At 50.0% G+C, this 20,312-nt stretch overlaps 1 protein-coding gene across 1 annotated transcript in view; it reads left to right on the top strand.

Moving 5' to 3' along the window:
- PLB1 (phospholipase B1) overlaps positions 1–15,103 on the top strand; it is a gene marked incomplete at its 5' end in the record, with an annotated part of 123,289 nt that extends 108,186 nt beyond the window's left edge. The window contains 8 exons of the mRNA XM_082672605.1: positions 675–755; positions 2,191–2,256; positions 2,801–2,895; positions 4,038–4,122; positions 4,925–5,023; positions 5,544–5,639; positions 12,396–12,470; positions 13,997–15,103. Of these exons, the coding sequence (XP_082528731.1) occupies positions 675–755; positions 2,191–2,256; positions 2,801–2,895; positions 4,038–4,122; positions 4,925–5,023; positions 5,544–5,639; positions 12,396–12,470; positions 13,997–14,200 (801 nt within the window). The 3' untranslated portion in view covers positions 14,201–15,103. The remainder of the gene's footprint in view (positions 1–674; positions 756–2,190; positions 2,257–2,800; positions 2,896–4,037; positions 4,123–4,924; positions 5,024–5,543; positions 5,640–12,395; positions 12,471–13,996) is intronic.
- Positions 15,104–20,312: the final 5,209 nt, after the last annotated feature.

The raw sequence follows: 20,312 nt of genomic DNA on the forward strand, positions 1-20,312 counted from the left end.
CCTCTAAACCTCCCCACCAGCACTTTTTTAAACACTCTGTGTTTATGCCTTGGCACTCAGTGTCTGGGAGCACTCCTATTATGGCGGCGCTGAGTGGAAAGCAGGCTCCTCCGGGGGCCGCCCCGTCCCCCTCCCAACTCTCCGTCCACGAGGGGCTCCTCCTCCACCACCCTCCCTGGACCCAGGCCTGAAGAGAGGCCAGCTCTGGGCTTTTGCTTCTAGATGTGTCTTGTGCCCTCGGCTCCTCTGAAGGCCTTTCGATCCCATTTTAGGGGTGGGTTAATACACACCACCTCCTCCTGGACCGCAACTTTCTTAAGAGGATCTCAAAGGGAAAAAGGTCCTCTGTACTGAGGGAGCACACGCGTGCGCGCGCGCGCACGCACACACACGCACACACACACACACACACACACACACACTCTCTCTCTCTCTGTCTCTCTCTCTCTCTCTCTCTCTCTGTCTCTCTCTCTCTCTCTCTCCCTCCCTCCCCCCCTCCCTCCCTCCCCCCTCTGGCGGAGTCCTTGCCCCAGCACCAAGGTGAGGGCAGGAGAGCCTGCACTCGGCATCTTCTCGCCACTGTGATACAAAGAGAGGAAAAGGCACTTGGGGGGCCGTCTGGCACATGCACGTGCCCCCCACCAAGGCCTAACTGGGATCTTCTGTCCCCTCAGGAAATCAACCTACAGAAGGACTGGAAGCTCATCACGCTGTTCATTGGGAGCAACGATTTGTGCCATTACTGCGAGAATCCGGTAGGCCCCCGAGCAGCCCCCTGGGGGCCCTGAGAGGGGAGCTGCTGGCCAGGGTCACCATCCAGGCCCAGGGCCGGGACCTCCCTCACGGGAGGCACATGGGCCGACTCTCCTAGGCACCTGAGTCTGCCCAGGAAGCCCCAGCTCACACATGCCAGGAGAGGCCTGCCTTTCCCACTGCTGAGTGGCAGCTGCATTGGTCCCCTGATTCCAGAAGTGTCTGGATGTCCCCACTCTTCAGGCACTGCCAAGGCGGCCTCTCTTATGCACACAAATACTGTTCTCTGGTATCCAGTGGATAACTAGGGAGCCCCACCCTCACTTGCTTAGAGTCCCTGCCCACTTTTTTGGGCATCTCTTGGTGGTGGGGAGGATGAAACAATGCCATAATGCAGGGGGAGGATGAAACAATGCCATAAATAGGGTCGATTCAGTTGAACTATTCCTGATCGATGGCTTACTGCTCCTTCAAGGACAACACGCGTTAACAAACTCTGCCGGCCCGGGAACCCAACCCACTCCTAATGTCGTTTCTAAGGGGAAATATGTCCAGACTTACAAACTGTGGAAAGTAATAACTTTTGGAATACATCTTGTTCTAAGTTGAGGGTGTGCTATATTTTATTTGGCCAGAAGAAAAAAAAAAAGCAGCTTCCATAATTCAGAGGTTGTGGTAGAATATTTGACAGTCACAGGCAGCGAGGAGAAGGCATTTATCATTCCTTTGGCTCACAGTGACCAAATTCTGGATGAGAACTGGCCTCCTCCCACCCAGGGGCTTTCTCCCTCCCTGCCCAGACTCCAGAGGCAGAAGCGACCTAGTCCCGTGGGGTTTTAAATGCTATTGTGTCCTGCACTCGTTGGGGTCCAGGGAGCCAGAAGTGACCCCAGAATACCTGTCCTCATGCAAACAGTCAGGTTTATGATCCTGAGAGCAGCTTTCTGTGGAAAGACCTGGGGCCTCCATCAGGATTAACGCCAGCTATGTTTTAGGAAGGGGCTAAATCAGCTTCCAGTTGGGAGATGGGCCAGAGGAGGACCCTTGACCTGAATTACAGGGATGGGAGTGAGGGGGAGGCAGTGCAGAGGGCCCCAGGCAGTGGGGCCAGCACGGGCCAAAGCCCAGAGGAAAGAGACAGCATGGCCACCAGGGGCTCTGTCCTGGTTGGAGAAGGAGAGGCGGGGGAACGGATGGGACTGGAGCGGCAGTGGGGTCCAGCACTGACAGGCTCTGGGTTAGAGGAGCTGGGAGCAGGGTGGGGTGGGGATTGTTCATGGTACCTAGTAGGGGTCAAGGGATGACTTCTTACAAGAGACTGTGTCCACCAGCAGTAAGGGCTGGGCTTCCCAGCCCATGCAGTGCCCTCCTGTGCTGGCCTCAGGCCACTCTCCTCCTCCTGCCAGGAGCTGAGGAGAGCCCCTTGCTTCTTCACAGGAGGCCCACTCAGCCAGCGAGTATGTTCGGCACATCCAGCAGGCCCTGGGCATCTTCTATGAGGAGGTAAGACAGCACAGGGGCAGCACAATCCTGGGTCCCATTTCCTGGTGGCAACCAGGCTGCTCCCCAGGGGCTGTGACCCGTGTGCATCTAGATGTGTCCAGTGAGATGCACGCCAAGCAGAGCCCCCCACCCCGCTCCTCCGTGAGCAGGTCCCTGGATGGGATGGGCGGGGTGGGGGGGGGTAGGCAGCTGCGTAGCTCCTCTGCGGGGAAGATTCTAACTGGATCCGACTGCATCTGTTTGGTGGCAAAGAGCGAGCTGGCTTCTGGAGCCAGTCGGCCTGATTTGTAGCCAGGTACTGTGGCTTAGAGATGTGGCTTTGGGCAAGTGCCTTGTGTCTCGGTTTCCCAGTCTATAAAGCGGGGCCAATAAGGGAGATTCCACGGGATAATATAAGGCACGTTCCCTCTCTGGGCCTCAGTTTATTGGTAAAGTTGGAGAGGAGGAAGTAGATTGTAGAGGATCCCCCAAGCTCTTTCCAGCAGTAACCAGTGCCCCCCCACAAGTGCCTGGGGACTACTGAAGCCCACCCCTCTGCCCACAGCTGCCAAGGGCTTTCATCAACGTGGTAGAGGTCATGGAGCTGGCTGGCCTGCACCAGGGCCAAGGTGGGAAATGTGTCATGCCACTGGCAGCCCAGTAAGTAGACGTACGTGGGCCCAGGGGGAGGGCACCTGGGGAGAACAGGGCTTAGATGTCAGTGGGTGAGATTGATAAAGGTGGACCCAGACCTTCTTGTCTGGGGAGCAGACATCAGCAATTAGCCAGGGGCTTGGAAAACCATTCAGAAATGCTGCTACCTTATTGAATGCCTACTGTACGCAAGTCACTTTATTTCCCTGGACCCCAGTTTGCTTTTCTGGAAAGTGAGGCAGACAGTCAGATAACCCGTGAGGGCCCCTGACATTGTCTGTGATGCCAAACCCCAACTTCAGCAAGTTGTTTGTTCCTGTTTGAGAGGCAACACAAGGCAATGCGCTTTCAGGACAGCTCTGTCAGGCCTCAAATCCTGGCTCTGCCATCTTAGGAGCTGTGGGACCCTGTACAAACCATGCAACCTCTCTGGGCCTCTTACTCCTCACTTGGGAGGTAGAGGTGAGGTCTAGCGGAAGAGCAAATAAAGTACCTGGTCGCTGTGGGGCAGGTGCTCAGGAAATAGTACCTTTTTTAACGTGCTCGATAGGACTGTCCATGAAGGCCAGGCTTGGAGCTAAGGTACAATGTGCAAGAATTTCTGCTGGGGCTGGAATTTATTAAAGCTCAGCTGTGACCCTGCAGGAAGTTGCCATCTTCTGAGGCCAGAGGTTCGCCCAGAGTTCCTGTGACCATTGTTAGGGGGGAGCAGATTCTACAGGGAGCTGAGGAGTCCTGTCCTATCTGGGGTCAAATGGATTCGCTGGGAAGGTGACCAGCTGGTTCCTATTCTCAGAGTGGCCACTGCTGCCCAAGAGACCCCTCACTCCGGAGCCCTGTGGGAGAGTCCCAAGCAGCCAAAGGTAGAGAAGGGAGGCCTCAGGAGCATGAGGAAGAAAGGCTGGGCCACCTTGGCCGTCTTCCCCCAACCCCAGCCCTCGTGGAGAAACCCCAGGCAGGAGCTGCACTCTTGGGAAGGAGCAGTCAGGCGGCCAGGGGAACAGGCAGCCCGTCCACCTTCTCTCCCAACAAGCACTATGGTTCTGTGACCCGGGCCCAAGAGGAAGCAAGGCTGTGTTTGGGGACACCTCCGTGGGGCGGGGGCAGCCTCCTGGGGGCACTGAGCCTCAGGACTCCTTGTCTCACAGGAATAACTGCACCTGCCTCCGAGGCTCCCAGGAGAACTCCCTGGAGATGCTGCAAGAACTGAAGACAGTGAACTGGGACTTCCAGGTGACCCTGTCCCCCACCTCTTCTCCCTACCACCCCCCCATCTTTACTCCTGGAGTGAGGGCTCTACTGAGATCACAGCCCCTGAAATACGTGTCCAGGTGAAATAGACACCAAGGCAGGGGCGGGGCGTGAGAAGCTCAGAAGGGAAGCTGGGGAGAACGCCCACGTCTCAGCTCCCAGAGGGGAGAGGGGCTGTGCTCACTACCCTGGGGCTCCTCCCTCCTTTACTCACGTCTGTCTATGCCTTCCCTTGACCTGCCGTGCCCTGGGCCTTTCCGCAGTGTATCCATCTCATGCACAGGGCTTGTCTTCTTACCTCTTCTGAGAAGCTTCCCCCCACGAAGCACCCCCGGCAGTTTCAGTCAGCACTTCACTGCCCCTCAAGCCCTACCTGGTTTTGATTTTTCCATCTCCCAGATGAATACATTTCTGGAGGATGAGCACAGCTCGTCTATCCCTTTTATAGTCCACCTTTTGGCACTTAAGATGCAAAGACCGTGGATACTCACCCCCAACGTCACAGGCATTTTGAGGAGCTGGTGTTGAAATGCTCCCCGTTTGAACTGAGGCCCCGTGTTCTAATTCACCTCTTCATGAAGTGAGAGCAGAGGCGGCCTTGGGCCCAAGCAGACGTCAGGGCAGAGCCGGGTGGCGCCCCCACCTGGTGCAGACTAAATAGATGCTCAGGCGCTAGAGCAGCTCCTTTGAGTCCCTTGCCCCTGCCGTGACCCACCCAAGCCCACAGGAACAGACCGTCTGCCCGTCTTGCGGGCGGTTAAGCAGCCTCTCTCCCCATCCCCAGAGTCGCCTCTCCAGGCTCTCCTACCAGTACCTGCAGCGTGAGGACTTCGCCGTGGTTGTGCAGCCTTTCTTCCAAAACACTCTTGTCCCCCTGAATGACGTAAGTTGCGGGCGTGTCTGGGAGGTGCGTGTGCAGAGGCCGTATCTTAGGCAATGTACTTCCTTTTCTACATGGGCTTTTTTGGACCATCTCTCTCCAAGAGCACTCCCAAAGGGTTGCTGTTTCTGCTTTTCCTCCTTTCCCCTGCACCCACCTTTTCTGAGTATAACTTGAACTTAGATGTACTTGGAAAGAAAAGGTGAAAATTAACAGTGACCAAGCTCCCCAGACATGGCCCTGCTATTTGCTGGGTTGGGATAAAATGGAAAGCTTCCTAAAAATATTATTATTCTTTTTCAACCATTAGAGCAGGGATGCTGAAGGAAAAGGGATGCGGACTGTAGGGGGCTATAATTTTTAAAAAGTAAAAATTCCAAAACCAGGGAATTTCTCCATCAACATCTGAGCCAACTGGCAGCAGAGTTGAAAGGATGAAAGTTGAAATGCCCAGGATGCCGCGGGATGGGGGGGTAGCAGTGCCCTCGTTCCAGGAAGATAATCCCCTTGCCTTTGGTCACAGCGAGGAGGCGCTGACCTCACCTTCTTCTCCAAGGACTGTTTCCACTTCTCAGAACGCGGGCATGCTGAGATGGCCATCGCTCTCTGGAATAACATGGTCAGTGCCTGAGGGTCGAGTGGGTTTGGGTCAAGGGGAAACCCGAGGAAGCTGACTCTTTCCCACAACGAAAAACCTACTGGCTGATGTGGCTCCCTTCTCCCCAGAGCTCCAAATGGCAGCTCACGTATTTGCCCAGACAGATTCTATTCTTTCGGTAATGCCCCAGTGCTGTCGGGGGATAATTTTGTCATCAGATAGACTGGATGAAAATATCAGCATGAACCCCTTACTGTGTGACCTCGGGCCAATGATCTCTCTCTGGCCATTTCTATCAATAGCTACAAAAACAACAAAAATGACACAGGTCTTAGAAGACTGAGATAATGTGTGTACCGCACCCAGTACAATAATCCACTCGGTCCCAACTATTATTTCTTTAAACATCAAAAAGAAAAGAGCCACTCAACCTGTTTTCCCAGGCTGCCACCTATTCTAGCCCTAATGGGGAAAAAGGGGACCTTACGAAATGAACATACAGCCCAGAGGCCACAGGGACAACCCGGCCTTGTGGCTTGCTCTGCCCTTTACAACTGGCCACTCATGACTGGACAGTCAGCTGTGTTTGCACAGAGCTCGACGGGTAACCCTGAGCGCTGTATCCTCTTGCACGGAGCAAGTGAATGCCTTTCCAACCCACTGGCTTCTTTTGATCTAGGCTCTGCGGGTAACCCAATCCCCACGCCAACCTGCCTGCTCCCTCATCTCTCCCATGGTGACTAAACAATCCACACGCCTGCTCCTCTCATTGCAGTTTCAGGCCTGCTGCGGCTCTGCCAGGCACCGCTGTGCAAACATTCCCACACCTGTCAGCTCCGCCAGCGTGGCCGGTATCCTACTCGGCTGACTCACAATATTGTCTTTCTCCTTAGCTACACCACCTCCTCCTCTTCTCAGAACAGCACGTAAGGAGGTTTTCTCCTTGGCCTCCTTAATTGTAGACTCAGCCTTCCTCTGCTTTTGTTTTCCTGGTGCTTTCCTCCTGTTGACACCACATTCTGCCCCCTCCTGATCTCCTGTCAGTCCAGGACTCAGAATTGCAATCAGAATACCTTTGAGTTCCCTCCCAACCCTACCTCCACGGTAGTTTTTTAAATCAAAGTTAAAACAATTCCTGAGAGCAGTTATGTTTCTTTTGAAGACTTTTTTGCTTTGAAGTCCAGGTGTCTTTCAGTGGCTGAGTCACTCAATTTCATTCCTTTTAAAATCCCCTCCCCACACCCCCACAAAGACTGGATCTCTCTGCCTGGTCCATTTCTCCCCCTGTGACCTCGGGGGAATCCACAGACTCCAAGGAGGGGCAGGAATGCTGAGCCCTAGCCTTTCCCTCCCAGCATCCCCTTCAGGGCATGGTCTTCCTACCTCAGGGCAGTTCTGAGCCTGCTCAGTGCCAGGACCCTCCACAAGTCTCCTGGGGGTCGATGGCCGTATTGATGACTTGAACATTACAGGGCCCATTTGTCGCATTCTGCATGATTTAATGTAGTTCTGGCCTTTCTCTTCCAAAACAGCTCGGTAGGTCTTCCCATTCACACAGGTGAGAGGCTTCTATTTCATAAAAGCGAGCAGAAGGGATTTAGATCTGAAAACAAAAGATGAACACTGTCATATTATTAATACTACAAGACTGTCCACGGCCCCCCAACCACTCTGTCCCAGCCATAACCCAAATTTAAAAAACAAAGCAACGCAAAGCAAAACAAACCTAAAATCATCTATGAGTATGTTATCCTGTGCTATGTGATTTGTGGAAATAATTACAGGGTCCAGTGTTTTCCTCCAAAACCATCTCAGATATAAAGCTATAGCATCATGCCAACTTTTCAGGTCGTCTTCTTCCTGGAATCTCACCCCTAAAGTGACATAAAATAAATGACGAACCGATAGACCTTGGCTCTTAGAGGTCATCTAGCCAGAATGCTCTGTAACTAAAATACAGAGACATGGAACAATCTGCCCAAGATCACACAGCCAGCTAGTGGCAGAACAAGGATTAGAACACGGGTCTAATTGCCAAGCATCCTGGCCACAGCGCCACGCTGCCTCCCTGCTCCCAGCCTGATAAGCACATGCGTAACCAGTGAATTCATGTCTCATAATTAGAGTCCTATGACATAGTGTCTGCAGGCTTTGGCTCACACCCTGAGTACCCCACTGTGGCAACAAACACACTTGAAACTGTTGCATCTCCTGCCCCTCCTCTCTGAACAGTTTATGCATCCTTCTCCAGAGACTTCCGCAAAGCCAGAAATACCAACGGCACTAGGGAATTTTTTCTCTTCCTTTTTTTCTTTTCTTTTCTTTTCTTCAAATATTTATTTACCTATCTATCCATCTATCTATCTGGCTGTGCCGGGCCTTAGTTGCGGCACGCAGGATCTAGTTCCCTGACCAGGGATTGAACCCGGGCCCCCTGCACTGGGAGCTCAGAGTCTTAGCCACTGGACCACCAGGGAAGTCCACTCTTCCTTTTTCTTTTGTCTTCTTATGAACAGTTTTTTCTCCTCTTTTCTGACGCCTATTCCTCTACTGCTGCCCGCTCCCTCTTCTGTGGAAATCTTACTCTCAGCTAACATTAGCATCTCCCTGGGCGCTGAGTAACAACGCTAGCCTCCTAACTGGTTTCCCTGTCACCAGGCTTACAGCCATTAGAATAGCTCTGGCTGTGTATTACAGTTATCTGGGGACTCTTAAGAACAATTAATACCTACAACCACTTTGGGAAACCTTGGTATATCTACTAAAGCTGAACACATGTATTGCCTATGGCCCCAAAATTCTACTCCTACGTATATCTCCCCAACAGAAAGGTATACAGAAGGTTCACCAAAAGATGGATACAACAAGAATTTTCATAGCAGCACTATTCATAGCCCCCAAACAGGAAACTCCCCAAATGTCTACCAAAAGCAGAAGGGATAAACAAACAGCACATTCATAAAATAGAATACCTAAAATAGAATACCTCACAGCAATGAGAATAAAATTTCAACAACATGCAACCATATATATAAATTTCAAAAACAAGCAAATAAATCCATGGTCTTACTGGGGAGTGGATAGAACTGGAAGAGGGTAGGAGGGAGCCTCTGAGTACTGATTATATTCTGTTCCTTACCTGGATGCTATGTGGGTATGCTCATTTTGTCATAATGTATCAGCAGCTCACTTATGATTTGTACTTGTTTCTAGATGTATGTGAGCTTCGGTTAAAAAATTATTTAAAAGAAAAACCAGAAAAAATAACCCCAAAACAAAACAAAAACCCAGTGCCTGGGCCTCATCCCCAGAAATTCTGACTTTGTCTGGGGTAGCACCTGGGTTCAATACGTTTTAGACACTCCCCAGGTGATATTACTGCATAGGGCTTGCAAACCACTGCCTTAGATCTCCTCACCCCAGGGCAACCACGTAGTCTGCAAAAATGAAATCTGACCAAGTCATGCCCCTGCTCTCAAACTTCCAAGGCTGGCCCCTCCCTGAGGAAGAAAGGCCAGGCCCCTTAGCGCAGCACACCAGGCCTTCCGGACTTGGCCCCAATTAACCTCTCGGCAGCCGCACCCATCTCCCTGATTTGCATTTAGCAATCCAGCAAGGAGTGAAGTTTCCTGCACCACCCATGCTGTCTCCTGCCTCTGTGTGTTTGCCCTCGCTCCTCCCCTTATCTCGGGCTGCCCTTTCAGCCTCCTTCCCCGGCTAACTCTGACCCACCTCAACACTCAACTCAGGTGTCAGCTTCTACAAGAAGCCCTCTCCGAGTCCCCAGAGCTGGCCCCATGGCACCCTACCTTGTCTCAGTCCTGTCATTTGCCACATCGTTGGTATCCACAGTGTCTGCCTTAGGAAAGGTAGGTTCTAGGAAAAACAATTGCCTTTCTTGTGGCCAGCCTCAGGCCCTTATGAGTCCAGTTCTTCCATCCATCCCCTCAACCACTATTTCCTGAGCTCCACTATGTGGTGGGGACTGCCTCAGGTGCTGGGGAAAAGAGCGTCCCTGCTCTTGGGGAGCTGCCAGTCTAATGGGAAAGAGATAAAAAGTAAATAAATCGGGCTTCCCTGGTGGCGCAGTGGTTGGGAGTCCGCCTGCCGATGCAGGGGACACGGGTTTGTGCCCCGGTCCGGGAAGATCCCACATGCCGCGGAGTGGCTGGGCCCATGAGCCATGGCCGCTGAGCCTGCGCATCCGGAGCCTGTGCTGCGCGACGGGAGAGGCCACAACAGTGAGAGGCCCGTGTACCGCAAAAAAAAAAAAAAAAAAAAAAAGTGAATAAATCAATGAGGTAATTTCTGACCACATTCATGGCTTAAAAAAAAAAAAGGCAGGGTCATGTGACAGAGAGTAACAGTGGAGAGAGGGAGGGCTCACCGGAGAGTGACGTGTGAACTGAGAACCGAACGTGGAGAGGCTGCTGGGCACGCAGAGGTCTGGGGCCACAGTGTTGCAGGAAGAGGAAACGACCTGTGCGGGCCAGAGTCAGGAAGGAGCTTGAAGCGTGTGAGGAGCGTAAAGGCCAGTGTGCCCGGAGGGAGGGGAGCAAGGTCAGAGGTGGGCGAGAGCAGGGGCCGGGTCCTTGGATGGCTTTCGTCGGGAGAGCCACGTGATCTGGTTTGCCCTCCGGCTGCTGCATAGAGACAGACTAGAAGGAAGCAAGAGAGGAGTTGGAAAGACCATTAGGAAGCTGCTGGAAGTCCAGGTGAGAGGTGAAGGTGGCCGGGACCAGGGGATGGCAGTGGGGGCGGAGGGAAGTGGTCAGATTTGGGATGTGTTTTGGACTGGCTGGTGGATGAGGCAGAAGAGGAACAGGGGTGATTCTTCAGTTTGAGGTCAAGGAAACTGGGTGGACAGCTGAGGTGTGTAGAGAGAAATAGAGTTGGGAGGGGAAAATCAAAAGTTCTTATTTTGGACATGGTCAGTGTAAGCTGCCTTCCAGAAATCCACCCAGAGGTATCAGGTATGGTGTTAAATGTATGATTCTGGAGCTCAGAGAGAGTCAGAAATGGAGATTTAGGGGAAAAAATGTGCGGGTTATTAGCATAGAAGTCGTATTCAAGACCATGGGGTTTTCTGAGATCTCCTAGAGAAAGAATAGGTGGAAGAGAGCAAAGGACCAACCACCAAGCCTGGGGCTTTCTTCCAACTTTTGACCCAACGACCGACCGATGAGAAGGAGAGAAGGGGGAGGTGGGAGGGAAACGAGAAGTGTTGTGAAAGGGAGGCATCAACTTTGACAAATTCTGCTGAAAAGTCAAGCAAGATGAATCCAAAATAAGTGACCACTGAATCTAGCAAGGTCCTTGGTGACCTTGACCAGAGCTGAGTCAAGTGGTGGAGACTGAAGACCTACTGAATGGGTGTTAGAGAGAACGGGAGGTTGGGAAGTGCAACCAGGGGCTACAAACAACTCTTCTAGAGTTATGAGGAGTAATGGTGAAGGCAGCTGGAGGGGAGGGGGGATGGGGATGGGGCTTCAAGGCTGGGAAATAGAGTAGGCTGTGCACCGATGCCGAGGAACCAGTAGAAAGGGAGAAACTGATACAGTCATCAAATCCATATGATCATTACCTTCCTCGACGCCAGTTCCTGGGTTCCTGGAGTATCACTGGGGCTCAGCCAACTGATCTGTAGCATTTGTTCTGTCACTAGGTGGTTCTGCTACGCAGGAAAAATGCTAGGGGCAGTTCAGGAGCCCACCTAGCACCACACAGCTCATTATCAGCAGAGCCAGGACCCCAGTGGATGTGCCCACCATGCTCTGTCCAGTCACCGTGGTGACTCTCCCAAGACCAGAGCAGCCCTTCCTCCTCTAATTGTTACTAACAGACAGGTGGAAAAGGCTGTAAGACAACAAAAAGCAAGGTCACGGGCCAGGTGTGGTCATTAGCCGGCAGAGTGGACTTTCCCCCCTCCCTCCTGGGCAGTACCTGGGGGTCAGGAGCTGATGAGGTCAGAACAGGCAGGGAAGCAGATCATATGATGGGTGGACGCTAGACATTCAGGACAGAGTCTGGATAAGTGAGTGCCAGGGATCCATTCTCCTTGGTGCTGGCCACGTGCTGCCAGGGGGCAGGCTACTGGCTTAAGATGCTGGGGAGGGAGTCACAGCAGCTTCCAGCTCATTCTCAGAGGGTCCCAGGATCAAAAGCATGAAGCAGAACCTCCCTGAACCACAGCTGCTCCCCAGGAGGTTTCAAGTAAATCTTTTCATCTATGCGGAAAACACACGAAAGCTCAAGTGAGAAAATGCCAATTTCTTAAGGTTGACAAGCCAAGCATAATAATGACGTCATGGTAACCAGTATGTGTTCAAAATTTTCCTGAAATTGACTATCCCCAGACACTTCAAGGAGTTGGTAAATATGATGATCACCATTTTATAAAGTTGAAAGTGCAGAGTGGCTGCAGTCACAACCACCCAGCAGGAAAGCAGGAGGTGGAGGTCCTGGGCTCTGCCCTCCCACTCTCGCTGCAGCCTCTGGACCGGTCAGTCTCTCCTGGGCCTCAGTGTCCTCCGCAGTAAATCCAGGACACAGACTCAGGGTTGCCCCCTCCTCTGATGGACTCTGACCTGTCAGTCTGTGAGTCAGAAGTCAGGTCTAGCTCTGGCCCCAGGGCCGCTAGTGTCTGCCCCAGGTCTTGCCCCTTTGGCTGGTTTCAGCCTTGCAAAGGGAGGGAATCTGGTGTGAGATTCTCCTCCCTCGGACAGGGAGGTCTCTCCCAGCTTTGGAGGGAACCAAGGTTTCCTTTTCTCTTTTCAGCTGGAACCCGTGGGTCAAAAGACAACCTCCAACAACTTCACCTATAGCCGAACCAAACTCAAGTGCCCCTCCCCTGTGAGTAAGGTCCTGCCTGTCTAGAGTGGAACAGGTGCCTGGGTTGGGGGAGGGGGGAGGTCCTGGCCATCTGGAGGCACAAAAGTCCCCTGGGAGGCTTCACCATCATGCACGTTCGTTCACGACCACCATTCTCAAATCTCACCTCTCCTGGCTGCCCCGACACTTCTCAGGTCCTCAGAGAGCCGCAGCCAGGAGTGAGGGGAGGGACAAAGGGATGGGTTCACCGAATCAGGAAGAGGCCCGGCAAGGCAGATGAGCGAGCACTGGCCAGAACCTCGTTACCCCCGTGACCCTGGAGGGTCTGTGGCATCCTCTGTCTTAAACACGCGTCGAGGAGCCCTCCCATGCCAGGCATGCTCCTGGGAGCTGGGGGTTGGGAGGAAAAGAGAAATAAGAGGCCGTGTCTGTTCTGGGTGCCCACGTCATCTTCCTGGCCCTCCAGCACCACCAGTGTCCAGGCCCTCACCGCCCTCGCCCGGACCAGGGACGAAGCCCCAACCTTGTCTCCCCAGCTCTCCTTTCTCCCTTCTCTGTCCGTCCTGTAATCGCTGCCAGACCCAGAGTGGCCCACCTGGAAGGAATTCCAGTCTCGTCAAGGCTGTCAAAACCCTTCCCCGGTCCCCGCGCCCACGGAGCAGAGTCCAGACAAGAGGCCCACCTTCCCCTCTCACCTTAGGCACACACTCCGCTCCTGGAAAACGGAGCGGCTTCCCAGAGCAGCCCCACGACAGCCCCCGTCTGTGCATCTGCTTCTGCCAGCTGCTCCTTCTGGAGGCTCAACCCCCATCTCTACCTGTGGGAAATTTTCACATCCTGCAAGGCCCAGATGTTGCCCTCTCTGGGCTACCGTCCACCTTATCTCACCCTACCACTCCCACCCCAGACACACATCAGCACTGGTCTCTCTTTTCTGCGCGCACCTCTCACAAGCACTGACCCAGGCTCCTCTGTGATGGGATTGTTTCTGAACATGTCTTATCTCCCACTGGACCGAGCGAGTGATGTCACACCTGAACCCTCAGGCCCTCTCCCAGTTCCTAGCACAGGGCTCCACACAGCCACCATGCCACCAGCATTCACCGGGGGGAAGGAAAGGATCCAGGGAGGCAGGCCCTTCACATTTGGGTTCTTAACCTACTACAGAACCAGCTGTCCTTCCACACCGACCTTCCCCGCTCGCGGGCACTCCTGGGATGGGAGGATGGGAACAGCTGTCCGGGGCGGCCTAGAGGAAACAGAGGTGGGCACTCTGCAAGCTCCTCAGGACTCTCTTCCACGGGTCACCTATCAGTTCCCGATCTCTCAAAACTGAGTTGACAGGAAAGGAGGTTATAGCTGGGTGTTGACCACTTTGGATACCCCTCCTTATCCAGGGGGTTGGGGCACAGTGTGGATGAAGGAGCTTTACAAACAGGGATGAGCTGTGGAAACAAGGTTATTGCACCATCTCTGGGATGGGGACTACACAAGCCTCAGATGGGTGGTTTTCAGGCCCTGAGCCCTGACCCTCTCCTCCTCCACAGGGGCGCCCCTACATCTGCACCCTGAGGAACAGTCGGCTGCTCCAAGACCGGGCTAAAGCAGACCCCCCAATGCTCTCCTGGGCCGTGCCAGTGGCAGCGGGAGGCGGCCTTGCGGTTGGTGTCGGCACAGTGATGGCCTGGAGAGCCCTAAGGGGTCGCCAGAGGGAAAATCCTCCCATAAGTCTGAACACTGTGAGCTTGTAGGCCCGCCAGCCCTGTGCGGGCTCTCATCCTGAATTCCCCAGCCACGTTCCTCACCAGCCCTCTCCCTTGGCCACCCCTGGCCACTACGGAGGTCACTCGCTTCAACACCTGGTAATGTAGGAAGCCAAAGGGACAGTCACAACTCCTTGGGGCCTGGGACCTATGATCCTGGAATCGGCACATCTAAATAAAGGCCAAAGCCGTTCTATTCTTGGGTTTGCCTGCTTGAAGCTCTCGCCTTCCAACCTGTCGTGTGGCGCAGAGGTGGGAGCTGGGACCTTGTCTCAGCCAGGGATGGCCAACCTGAGCCCAGACTGGCACCCAACAGGCATATCCTCAGTCACCAAAACCACTATTTCAAATGTGGGAAAAACCTTGGTCACCAGGGTTTGGCTGGAATTTTGGAGCTCGCCTGCCATCACTCAGTACCATCCAACATCTTTTCTGTACCCAGGACAAGGTAGAGCATTGTGGTACCTCCAAGGTTGTGCATGTCACGGCCTGGCCAAGAGACGAACTCTTTCAAAAATACAAGATGCTCTGTGACAGCGTGTGGTTCAGTCCTGGGGCAGTGGCAGGAAAATGCGTCTGCTTTCAAGAATAGGAGTTCCTTGGGAAAGGGTTCCTGGAAGAGAGCAATCTTGAAATGTCATTTTAAAAAAAGGATTGGGACATGAATGCTTCACATATCCTCAACCTGATTTTCTCAAGGTGCTAAATTTAGAAAAGAATTCCTCTTTCTACATTACCAGGTTTATGAGAGAGCTAAAGAGAGTCTGATAACACAAGCTCCCTCCATTCAGCCCCTAGCAGGGGCAAGGCCCTGAGCTGGATGTCTTACACAGATAAGCTCTTTTATTCAGCACAAAAACCCAGGGCGGGGTTGATGGTCATTTCTGAAGACAGAAATAGTGGCTGCACAACACTGTGAATGTACAAAATGCCATGAATTGTTCACTTTCAAATGGCTAATTGTATGTCATGGGAATTTCACCTCAATAAAAAGCAAACAAAAATCCATTATCATCAGGATCTAAGTACCTCTCTGACCCCAAAGCCTGAGATGACAAAGAATGTGAGTTAGAATCCCAGATGTACCATTTGAATGTGTGGCTTTCACAGCAAACCCCATCACCAGCCTAGGTCCCAGTTTCTCAGACACCTCATCTATACAATTCGAATGAGAGTACCCATTTTGCCTGTCTCCCAGCACTGCTAAAAAACAAGATGCCGTAGAAAAGCGCTCTGTAACTCTAAAATACTGCACCCACGAAAGTGGGTTGTCTTCTCCTCTGTGAAGAGTTGAGCTAGGGTCTAGGCTGCTGGGGATGTGGAGGGGTCCAGAGATGGGTTTAGGAACTGGGGGTAATGTACGAGTGAAGACTGCCCACCTTCCTCTCATGAAGGGTCATCATATTGTTTCTCTTTGGCAAACATAGAGTCTGCAGAGGACCTAACCAGTCCCAGGTTTCGGCTGGTTTCAATTTCTGCTTCTGTACAAAGGGAACAGCATACCTGCCCCACTTCTTCCTGTGGACGAAAAACAATATCACATACCCTAAAGAACCAGCAATCCCAGCTTGTGTTCCTGACTTAACACCGTGTGACAACCAAGATAACTCATTAAGTCGAAGAGTTCGACTTTTTTTTTTTTTTTAATAAGTTTCCCTTCCAGTAGCTCCTACTTCAAAGAACCATGGAATTGATAACCACAAGTCTCCCCTCACTCGGGTTGGGGGTTGCAATTTATACTACCTGAGTCATCCAGGAGCCCCCAGTCTGAAAAGTTAATGAAAGGGGTGGTTCCCAGGCTGGTCACCAAGGAACACTTCGCAGAAATAAAGAGAAATCCTCTTTGGAGGGACACAACCGCAAACCAGGCCCCAAATTCCCACCAAAGACACACTAAAAAGACAAAATTTAAAAATACATGAGAGCACGTACTTGAACCTGGTGGTATTATATATACACGAAAACATGTCCTTTTCCTATAGGAAAATGTTCAATCTAGTTAGGAAGCCAATCACAGCCACCCCAGGAACAAAACCACCAAATCCTGAGAAAGCTACGCTCTGAGATACTCTCCATAGAGGCTTTCGAGTTCGAGAAAGATTAGTGTGGATTAAACTTGGTCAAAAGACTTCACAAAGGACATAGAGCTTTAATTGAGCTCTGAAGAATGGAGAGGTGATTTGGTTAGAGGCTGAAGAGAATGGGGTCATGGAGACTGGGAGAACTCCATCTAAGTGGAGAGGTGAATGAGCATGGTGTGTATATAGGGACAACAAGAAAGATGTTATCCAGAAACGATGAGGATGGATGAGCCAGATACAGTCAGATTAGGGACACACTATGGAAAGGACAAGGAATTCATAGTGATTGTATTGTTACAATGGTTGTAATACCAGGCTGCATTTGATTTGGGACTAAAATGCTATTGGGAAAAGATTGGTACAAAGAAAAATAATATCAATAAGAGTTGACTTAGAGTGCTTCCACTATGACAGGCAACATGGTACAGAATAATTAAGCTTCCACATCCCTGTTTATCATCCCCTTTTTACAGAAGAGAAAACCAAGACTCAGAAGAGTTAATTGGCCCAGAGTTACACTTTCATTACATAATGGGACATCCATCAAAATGAATACTGGTTTCCAGGGTAGGGGAATAACCCCAAAATACAAAACAGATGATTCTAGCAGTAAATTGGGCTGAACTGCAAATAAATGGGATATAAAATAAAAACCTAGAAAGGAGGGATACACATTATCCTCACAAGGCTATGACGGCACCACGAGTTCCTGCGCCTCCAATTGGTCTGAAGAACTCAGCCGTCTCTAGTTAGTAAGCTGTGGTTTTAAAAATTAACTATAGGGGCTAAGATTTATTTTGCTAGAGTATATGTGGAGTTATATAGCAGCTAGCAAATCTTTTAATTAGGAAAAAAAATGAAGAAGCAATCCCAGTGAGAATTAGTAGACACAACGAATGACAGGATTAGACCCACATTTTACATAATAGTATTGAAGACAGACTATATGTCAGCAGATTTTGAAAGATTAAAGACAAAAGGAACTATTCTGTATGATGCTGTAGTGCTGGATACATGACACTATGCATCCTTCAAAACCAAAAACACTGTACAACACAAAGAATGAACCCTAAAGGAAACCATGGACTTTACTAGTGCATCAATATTGGTTCATCAATTGTAACAATGTACTCCACTAATGCGAGATGTTGATAATAGGAGAAACTGTACAGGGGTAGAGAGCGGGTATTTGGGAACTCTGTATTTTCTGTGCAATTTTTCTGTAAACTTAAAACTGCTCTAAAAATAAAGTATATTAGTAAAAACAGGAACTTAAAACATGAGATAAGACTAAGGTAATTTTTTAATGAAGGCAGATTTATATAAGAACCAAATGGAAATTCTAAAAATATATTATTAAAAATAATCTTCAGTAGATTTGTTCAAATAACAGATTTGACACTCAATGAAACAACATGTCTTGTGTATTTACTATGTATCAGGCACTGTTTTTAACAGTAAGTCTATATTACTCATTAATTCTCACAACAGCCCAATGAGATAGGTACTACTATTATCCCAATCTTACAGACAGAAAAACGAAAGCAGATTCGGGGTCTTTTCAGTCTTTTTGTAAGAATTAAATTAGATAAAAACAATAGTTTAAAAAATAGGTATTCAATAATTCCCATATCCCTTCCCATATCCCATTTTAAATCCAATAGATTACGTAGGAGGGCTTTGTGAAACAACCATAATAATGAAAATACATTTGGTACCTTACAGTTTACAAAGCACTTTTATATGTTCTCATTTGATCCTCACCACAAACTTGGAAGCAAAGTGCAGTATTATTAAGAAAAAATATCCCAAACTTGGAAAGAAGGCAGGAGAGTGACCACGTGTCCTATTAATGTCACTGTTGAACAAAGCTCATCTAAGAAATATTTAGTTACCTAGAATACACTTGTGTTTGACTTTGCTATTTACTATTTGATTAGAGCTCAGATATTACGAAGTTATGTTGACTAATGGATTTCTGACTGGTAGAAAAGATAAAATCAAGGTTATGATTTTATCACCCTATAGAACATTAACTAGTTTTCCATTAGCAACATCATTTCAGTATTCCTTTGACCAGCTAACAACATAAATCTCCATTCCTCAAATTCTCCTTTGAATCAGACTTGACCATCTTAATAATTCCCTTATTAATCACTGAGTTAGTCTTGACATACATTCATCCTATATTTGTATGAGAATCATACTTTAAACTTTTTAGAAAGAAATGACTTTTTAAAAATACCTAAGGGGGGACTTCCCTGGTGGTCCAGTGGTTAAGAATCTACCTTCCAATGCAGGGGACGTGGGTTCGATCCCTGGTCGGGGAACTATGATCCCACATGCTGTGGGGCCACTGAGCCCGTGAGCCACAACTAAGACCCAACGCAGTCAAATAATAAAATTAAAAATACCTAAGGGGAAAACTAATTTTTAAAAATTATACGAAAGTATATAAAACCACAGGATATATTATAAAACCCTAGTAAATCTGAACAAGTGGAAACCAACAACCCAGTAATTCCATCCCTAGGTGATGGCTCTCAAAGAAACATTTGCAAATGTGTCTCTCTTGGGAGATGTGTAGGAGAATATTTATGGCAGTGTTGTTCATAAAAACAATAAAGCCAGAAACAATGAGGTCAATGTCCATCAATAATGGACTGGGAAAACAGCTCATGGTGTATTAATATAACGGAGTAATTATGCATCCGTGAAAATAACTACAGCTGCATTCATCAGCTTGGGTGACTCTTACATATAACGCTGAGCGAAAAGAAGAAAGTATTACAAAGAACACATGTAAGACGACTCCATTTAAACATGGAGACAGGCGGTAAAAGTAGAAAAGGAAATCAGTGTAACCATTATCAGAAAAACCATAATGCTACTTTTGAGAGGAGGAGGGGTTGGTGATTGAGGAGGGATATACAGAAGGCTTCTCAGATACTGGAATGGCAATTTCTAAACGTGGGTGGTAGTTTCACAAGATCTTGCTTGATAACTATTCTTATAATTGAATGTATATATATATATATATTTCAGGCTTTTTCTGTATGTGTATTTCATATTTTTTAAGTTAAAAGAATGAAGGAGGAAGATGTTTTATAAAAGAACCAAGCTAAATTAAGCTGCTTATTCATTCAGTGACCAGTTGGAAGAGTTTCTTCTTTTTTTTTTTTTTTGCGGTACGTGGGCCTCTCAGTGCTGTGGCCTCTCCCGCCATGGAGCACAGGCTCCGGATGCGCAGGCCCAGCAGCCATGGCTCACGGGCCTAGCCGCTCCATGGCATGTGGGATCCTCCCGGACTGGGGCACGAATCCGCGTGCCCTGCATCGGCAGGCGGACTCTCAACCACTGCGCCACCAGGGAAGCCCCTGGAGGAGTTTCTTTACCCAAGGGCCACCTACAGAAATTTGGTGAGTGTTCAAAGTCACTCAAGTGAAGTAAACATAAGTCAAAGGTGATCGGGCAAAGAAAAAGAGATCCCACATCCAGCTGGTGAGGAATCAGCCTCCCTGCAGCAGGCCAGTGTGGGCCCAGCTCCTGAGCAGCATGGCGATGTTGGGTGGTAGCCAGGGCTCACCAGGCTTCAGCAATAGGAGGCCACTCAGGTGTGTCCCCCCTGTGTTCCATGCAAAGTCTAGAAGACTTGTCACTATAAGCTTGTCCCACTGTTCTGACAGCTGGCACTGTGATACACCAAGGGCCAAGGGAACATGTGCCTTCCTGGAGGCCCAGAGTCCACCCCTCCTGGGCCCTGGCTACGCCATGCATTACCCAGAGTGCTGCCATCAGGACACTGTCACATAGTGCTGGGTGAGCAGGAAGTGAGGACGATGGGAGAAGGAGGGGAGGAAACAGAGGCTTCTCCTAAATACATTCACCCAGATGGCGTTTCAGTCAGTTGAACTTCATTCTTTCTGATTAAATAAAGTCTCAAGCACAAGCAGGCTCCGGGAGTAGGGGAGCTGGGGATCAGACGGGAGCAAAAAGGGATTCCAGTCCTGAATGATTAG

This window comes from Grampus griseus (assembly GCF_964374135.1).
Source record: "Grampus griseus genome assembly, chromosome: 15".
In the NCBI taxonomy this organism is placed as follows: domain Eukaryota; kingdom Metazoa; phylum Chordata; class Mammalia; order Artiodactyla; family Delphinidae; genus Grampus; species Grampus griseus.